General features: G+C 33.9%; 1 protein-coding gene across 1 annotated transcript in view; it reads right to left on the minus strand.

Annotated features, from left to right (window-relative positions):
- Positions 1-5791, minus strand: part of LOC150085534 (centrosomal protein of 44 kDa-like) — a 64312-nt gene extending 58521 nt beyond the window's left edge. The window contains exon 1 of the mRNA XM_090374593.1: positions 5694-5791. Coding sequence (XP_090230719.1) covers positions 5694-5785 — 92 coding nt within the window. The 5' untranslated portion in view covers positions 5786-5791. The remainder of the gene's footprint in view (positions 1-5693) is intronic.
- Positions 5792-8208: the final 2417 nt, after the last annotated feature.

The raw sequence follows: 8208 nt of genomic DNA on the forward strand, positions 1-8208 counted from the left end.
CAATCAGATCACCTCACAATCGAAATGCAAGTCTTAAATTTAAATAAATATTCTGTTTACATTCTGGTATGGCCGTACTGGATCAAATGAGTTTCAGACAGAATACAATAACATTACCATAAATACATTTGCCATGGACCCTGTACTAATTTGAGTAATTTAACAATGGAAAATAGCACTATGAAAAATTTGTATCAAGTATGAAAAATAAGCACCATACATCTTAGTGATAACCAAAAAGATTATCTTCTAGAGCTGAGTAACAGATTCACCCCACTCTCCTCTTTGGGTGATCTTGAAGTCCAAGGGCTGTGTGACAAGATAGACGAAGCAATAATGCAAGCTTCAGAAAAACTTGAAAAGTCAAATAATACTACCAAACTACCACCAGGTATTATAAATATGATCAAGAAAACAGAAATCCTCAAGACAAACAAATTTGTGAGTGCAAGACAGAAAACACTGAAATGGACAAACTAACCAAAAGAGCTATCAGGAACTTTGTAAGCAGAAGAAATGCTGAAAGGATAAGAGAGGCACTTGAAAACAATATACCTACAAAATGGGCAATAAGAGGTGCAGCACCAGGCATAAAATGGATTTCAATACCTACGAGATGAAAATGGTATCACTCAAACAGGAAGAAATGCAGTTATTGAAATAGCTACAAAATTTTACAAGAATCTGTACAGCAAAGACTCCCAGGGTGGAAGCTGAAAAAATTGTGTTACCCTGAGTGAGAGAGAGAAGGGAATCACCAAGAAAGAGAAGAATGATGATATCCAGCTCATCAGACAAAAGCAGCAAGAACTATTGAAGTTCTACCAATAACAGAGATAGAAATACACCATTCACTAAAGAATTTAAAAAACAATAAAAGGCCAGATCTAGATAGAATTACAGCAGAAATGATAAAAGTTGGATACAAAGAAATACTTCTTATTTAAACCTACTCTACAATAAAATACGGCAAACAAATATCTCACCAACACAGTGGCTAATGTCTCACATAATACTTCTCCACAAAAAAGGCAGTAAATCAGATATTGCCAATTACCATCCTATCAGCCTGATTTAACAAAATTATAAATTATTCAAAATATTTCAACGACAAATTTCCCATTTGCTGAATGAGAATGAACATATGGAACAAGCTGGATTCAGAAAGTGCTTTTTGGTAACTGACCACCTACACACTTCAATAATATAGAGAAGTACTACACACTTTAATAATATAGAAGTACAAATTATAGAGACGTACCAGGAACACAACAAGCTAGTTTATCTGGCCTTTATTGATTACACCAAACTTAACACCATGAACCACAGAGTACTTTTCAAGGCCTTACATCAACATACTACAGCAAATCTATAAGAACAGCTCAGCACAAATAAAATTGGATAGATTGGGAGAGAAATTCCAGATTAAGAGAAGGGTCAAACAAGGTGACCCAATCTCACTGAAACTATTTACAGCTACACCAGAGTATATTTTCAGAAACTTAAATTGGGAAAGCATAATATCTTAGGAAAGAAGCTAAGCCATTAAGATTTGCAGGCAATATCATTTTGTTCTCTGAAGGTGCTGAGGAACTGCAGGAAATGTTATATGAATTAAGGAAGGAAAGTACACATGCTGGCTTGCACATCAATCTCGGAAAAAAAAAAATGACAAATTGCCAACAGCACCCCATTATAATCTCTATGACACACTTCTCAAATTTGTTAATCACTTCACAAATCTATGGAAAATTCTTTTCACAATCGCCAGGTACAAGGGACCAATATGAGATTGAAAAATGGCTGGAAAAAACACTGGATGCTTGGGGACTATATGAAAGGAGAATAGCCAGTTTGCCAAAAAAGAAAGCTCTTAAATACATGCATAAATCCTGTACTCACTTACAGAGCACAAACCTGGTCCCTTACCAAGATGCAAGAAAGAAAATTACAAGTAGGACAAAGAGCAATGGAAAGTATGTTGGATCTGTCACGTAAAGACAGAGTTAGGAATGAGGTACTACATAAAAGAACTGGTATAAAGGATGTTTATAGTGAAAGCAAAACATCTAAAGTGGAAATAGGCAGGTCATATTATGAGAAAAGAAGATAACAGATGAAGTACAGCTGCAACTGAATGGATACCACTGGAACGACATAGAAACAGAGGTCGACAAAAGAAGAGATGGTGCAATGAGTTGAAGGAGGAAACTGGCCAACCACAGCATGGGACAGAAAAAGATGGAAGATTTTGGGAGAGGCCTTTGCCCAGCAGTGGGACAGCAATGGCTAAGAAGATGTCTCATCTGAAAAATCATTTTATAAAATATCTCATGTTGTTGTTTTTTTTTTTTTTCAAGAAATCATTTCTCATTTTCACACAAGGCCAAACTAATCAACAAAGAAAGAACTGTAATAATAAAATTAAATGTGGAAGTTTTACTGATAAATACCAAACATCCAGAAAACAGTATAATAAATTTAATTTTTTTTATAATAGCAGAACTGATGCAACAGAAAACATTAAACACAAGATTTACACAATAGATCTTTAAATATTAAAGTTATAATAAATATTATGAGAGTATGATATTTTTCCTACCATCCTTCATTAACAAATTAGCCTTTCTCAGCTTTGAAACTATAATTATTACAATAATAATACAATGTGGAACTGTTTGTTCAGAATATGAATCTTTCCCTGAATGAAACAAAAGAAATCAGTATCTGCAGTTGTTGGCAATGACAGTGCTGCTAACACTTTGTGGAAGTCTACTATACCTATTTAATTTGTGATATTTGGCAAGGTGCAGTTCTGCTATTTGGGTACCTCTAATACCTTAACAATTAAAAATCACCATCAAATTATCAATATCAAATAAAATCATAAAATTAAAAGCAAACTAAACTGACATTAACCTTTAGCAATGCAAGCACACAGAGTACCCCATCCACAATATATAAAAGATATAAGGACCACAAAGACCACTTCTTCGGGGAAGATTAGCCCTTTGAAATTACAAAATTACCTAATACCTCATTTCTTGAAATACGTTGTACTGCATCTGGTTTTCCCTCATCCCATAAATATGCATTGTAAAATGAAATTTTCAGAAATCCACTCAATCTAGATAACAGTAAATACAAGTGCTGGCCTTAATCATCCGCACTTCCCAACACCATCAGATTGGATGAACAGAAATTATGGCTCCTGAGTAAGGGATATCTGTCACTCCAGTTACAAAATATAGACTATCACCTGTGTGAAGTCTATTTGATGTCAAATAAATTAACCTTTTGCAATTCATAAATACATTTAAGCAAAAACAGAAAATGCTCTACTGTCACTTGGAGAAAATCAATTGGGAAACGTACATGATTGAAATTGTGATCCCACACCTATAATTCAGGAAAAAAATGGAAAAATGAAAAACAGTGGCATTTGTCAAATATAATGCAACTCATGAAGGACTAAACTATTTCTAGTTCTTATTCCAAACAGGGTGAATAGTATACAAAATGCAACAATCATTACAATCATTTGATTATTTTTGCCTCCTCCAGGAAACTTCAGTGTTCTCCAAATGGGGATATGGATTCGTATTTTCTCACACAATTCTCTCCAAATGATGTGCAGTACTTCTTATTTTCATTTTAATTTACTAATCATGGCAAGCAATAGTGAAGTGCTCAATCTTTTCTTACACTGGGAAACCATTTAAGAAATCAAAATTTTCAATGGATGCCCAGACTTCAATAATGGTAATATACAAATTTAAAAAAAACTCGATAATTTAAAAATATATCTTTTGAGAAATCCCCAGAAATCCATTGAGCACAGATTGAAAACCCTAATTCATGTCATTTTACTATTATTTCTTGGATCCCAGATGCTCATTTCAACACTTTCAAAGTGAACTGTGTGTGTTTTTAATATAAAATGGAATCATTTCGATACAAAAGATGTTTATTTCAGATTGTTTGCTTACAAGTTCTATGGTGCATTAGCATCTGTGGCTATAATGTGCCATTTATTTCAGATTAATATTTCTTATTTTAATCTACTCCTACACAATGGGCATTTTTATTTTTAAATAATCATTATCAATTGTATTATCAGACATCTGGTTTTGACCTGAACAATCACAAGTCTATTTCACACTTTCTGCCTAGAAAAGAAATTGGGAAAATACCAGTCATAAAAATGTCAAATTTTTTATTTAAGTTTTATGATCATTTTAGAAGTTTGTTAGCATAATTTATTTATATGGTTTTGATCCTTGAAAGACACCATAAATTTTTCTACCACTGCTGCCATGTAAGCAAGCAGAGCAGTATTTTTTAATTTTTATTTTCATCACCTAGAAAGAATGTTTCAATTCTCAATTTAAAATAAAAAAAATTAAACTGCAGGGGTGAAACTATAAATTCTGGACTTCCCCCTGAGAGACTGCTGAAAAGCCCCCAAATAAACTTTAAATCCATTCTAAATTAACAATGGGGGGGGGGGCACCTGTCTCCTCAGGCCCTCCTGCTGGGGTGGACTTTGCAGTATGGTAGTTTTTTCCACTGTTCAATTGCAACAGATTGTGAACTGAATTTGTAAACATTGAACTCTGGTGTGTTTTAAATATAAAATTGAATCATTTGGCTACAAAAGATGTTTATTTTCGATTAATATTTCTTATTGTAATCTACTCCCACACAATGGACGTTTTTATTTTTCGCAATAAAATTTTCTCATATGTATCCAATACTCTTATAGAAACCATACGTCCCTTCAACTTATCAAAAGTTGAAGATGTTAAATATCATCATTCTTCTCTTTCTCGTGATTCCCTTCTTTCTACCTACCTACCTACCTACCTCTCTCTCTCTCTCTCTCTCTCTCTCTCTCAGGGTAACTCGGGATTTTTTTTTATTAGTGCAGCATAAGCCTCAGGCTCCCTTGCACCATATAGCTAATAATAATATGTGTGAGCGCGGGTGGAGAATAACATTATTTGTTAAAAACTAACTCCGATTGTAAAACAAAAATTTGTCCGGTCACTTGTATATTATTCAATAAACCTTCACTAAGTAAATATACATACGCATAATATAAATAAATAAACTGATTTTGTTATGTAATAAAAGGTAAAGTGCAGCCATTATCAACCCACTGCAGGATGGAAGCCTCCTCAATAATTCATGCTGAGGGAAATGGACCATAATCTGCCACGCTGGTCCAGTGCGGGTTGGCAGTTCGACCGTATTCAGCAATCAGGGGCTTGAACCCCGGTCTACTCAAAGAGCGTGTGCTACTGCACTCCCGCTCCTGACCACTCGGCTACGGAGCCCTGGTTATGTAATACTTATTTGCAACTTACACAGGCAAGGAGGGTAATAAAGGGCCATTTAAATTCTTAAAGCATGTCATACCACTCGGTATGTGTTGATATTGTTTCTGTTTACCTTTTCTCCCCAACAATCCAAATGAAATGAAGTTAGTTTTAATAACATTGATTAAATTTATTTATTCATCAAATCCACTTATAATAACAGGTGACTTTAATTGGTACTTTCGGTAAATTTTTGTATCCATTAGGTACTAATTATCCATTATTCTTGATACAAGAATTAAATCTATAAGAAATCAGTCGAAAAATAAAACGGAAAATGTATTTATTTAAAATGGAAAAAATAGAGTTTACCCTTTTAAATTCATTAACTCTTCTGGTAGTCGAATTCTTTTAAGTTCCAGACGAAGTTTGTTCACATTATTCTTCATGTCACCTGTAGCCATTACGAAGATGACTTCAAAGACTTAAAAAAAAAACATTAAAACCTACTGTCCACAAATTATTTACGTACCTAATACCACTACAACAACAAAACACAGCTCGCATCTGAAAACTTTCATATCACCTGACCTTGTCTTAAATTGCGCGGGCTTGTATCGCCCTCTTCCATGCCAAAGATCTCACTGCTCTCCGAAAATTACTATATATTCAAATTACTGTACTATAATTTTAATGCTTCAAAGTCGACCTTTGAAGCACTAAAATTTCGTTTAAAATTTTAAAATCACTTATGCGCAGCATAAATTCCTAAATTTGAATTAAAACAATGTGTTTTAGGTAAAAAAAAAAAAAAAAAAAAAAAAGACATTTACTGATTACCAGTATATTTGAAATTTATAAAACAAATATTTTCACAAAAATATACATTATTGCCCACCTTTTAAAACCCAAGAATTTGTTCACCTTCTTCAACTGAAAAAAACAGTTCACACAATTCATCCAGACTTATGTTTTCATATGCACTTTTTAAATTATCGAAATTATCAAAAAGTAATTTTTTTTAGATTGTCAGTTTCTTATAGCAGACCCCTTCGATATGGAGGCATTGTTTACAGATTAACCAATTTGTAGTACAGTACTAAAGAAATAAAAGGAACGCCCCATTACATAATCGAAACCTCCAGTAACATCAATCAGTGATGTAACGTCTACACTTATTGCATGGAGATTGCAGTTTACCTCTTTGGTACTGCACTGCACAATATGTTGCTCCGTAAACGCTTACCGCTTTCATTTCAGTTTTTTGTGAGGTATCAAAAAATATCAAAATGCAGAGTTTTAAAAAGAAAGAGCGGAATTAGTTGAATTGAAAAGCAGACGCTTGTTCCTAATGGAATTTTCGAGACAAAAATATAGAGGTGAACTTATACGCCGGATATTCCAAACTCCTGTTATTACTGTTTATTTCTGTTTATTATTATTATTAAATAATCAGATAATTACGTCTCGATTGTTGTTTGTTATTGATTGGATTTTAGAGGTATCTGCAACCTTGCCCATTTGCTCCGTGTATATTGTCTGTAAATTGTGTGTGTGTGTTCTGAGATCGATTTTCTGTTTTCTAGACAAAAAACCCGAGTTTCTGGAAGAAAAAAAAACATGCTACCCTCGTCCGGGACCGACTAACTCAGCCACATTGTGAAAAGACCCATAACAATTCCTTCCGTCATCGAAGGGATTCGAATGATGCTTATATGCATTGTGCTAGTGCCAAGTAATTCTAAATAATTGATAAAAAGCAGAATTTACATTAATGGATAAATTTATTTTGAGACCTCATTACTGTACATGTAAGAAACCAAAATCGAAATTAATCAATTATCAATTTTAAAAAATAATAATAATTTTATTGCATTATCAGGCACACATAAGCTGGTCAAGATGATCTAGTTGGCCAGGATCCAGATGATCATCCAGTCACCACAAATGAGCACACAAGATGTGCAAAGGGGGGAAACTGAGAGATTTAACAGCCACTGCTAACGCCGTACGTGTGGGTAAAAAAAAAACTTCAGATTTGTCTAGGGATTAGATCGAACGCTTGTGGATCGAGAGCCAATTTTCGAATTGGTACAGCTTTGTACGGCATTTACATTTGTATAATTTTTATAATTTTTGTATATGAGTGATAATAATGACAAAATGAGTGCAATGTCGTAGGTTATTTTTAAACCATCAAAATGACTATCAGTGTGGGTTATGCCATGGTTAGGTAATAAGTACAACACGTAGCGATTTCAAAAGACTCGAAAGAGCCTGAATAAAAAAGATTATCATTGCTAAATAATTGATGCCCTCCGAAGTTAGTATTACTTTCTGTAATCGAAATACTGCCTGCGCGGTAGCACAGTGATATTGTCGGGGTGGGGTTTTTTTATTATATTTTTTGTTTCTTTGTCTTTATTTACTTATTTTTTTTTTATTATTATTTATATATTTACTATACCCCACTTTGCATCTGACTTGTTATCTCACAGAAGAATTCCGGTTCTGAGGGAGTTTCTATATTAGTGCACTCCTCCTTTGGGTTTTGCTGTGTTTTCAGAAATGACCAAACTCCATTTTCATTAAGTTAAATACAATTAGTTTATTATACACATTCACAAATAAAAAAATCTAGCAAATCATACACATTATTCACTTAATATAAGTACATAGCATGGATTACGTTCCTGATCATTGGCTTCTCCTATCCATCATCTTCTTCTTACTATTGCCCCCTGGGGCTCACATCTGGTGAGTATGGGCTTGGCACACCCAGGGTCCTGGGCTGGATATCATCATTCTTCTTTTTCTTGGTGATTCCCTTCTACTCTCTCTCTCTCTCTCTCTCTCTCTCTCTCTCTCTCTCTCTCTCTCTCTCTCT

The sequence above is a fragment of the Mastigoproctus giganteus genome, chromosome 5 (genome assembly GCF_048544385.1).
Source record: "Mastigoproctus giganteus isolate SK-2022 chromosome 5, ASM4854438v1, whole genome shotgun sequence".
Lineage (NCBI taxonomy): Eukaryota > Metazoa > Arthropoda > Arachnida > Uropygi > Thelyphonidae > Mastigoproctus > Mastigoproctus giganteus.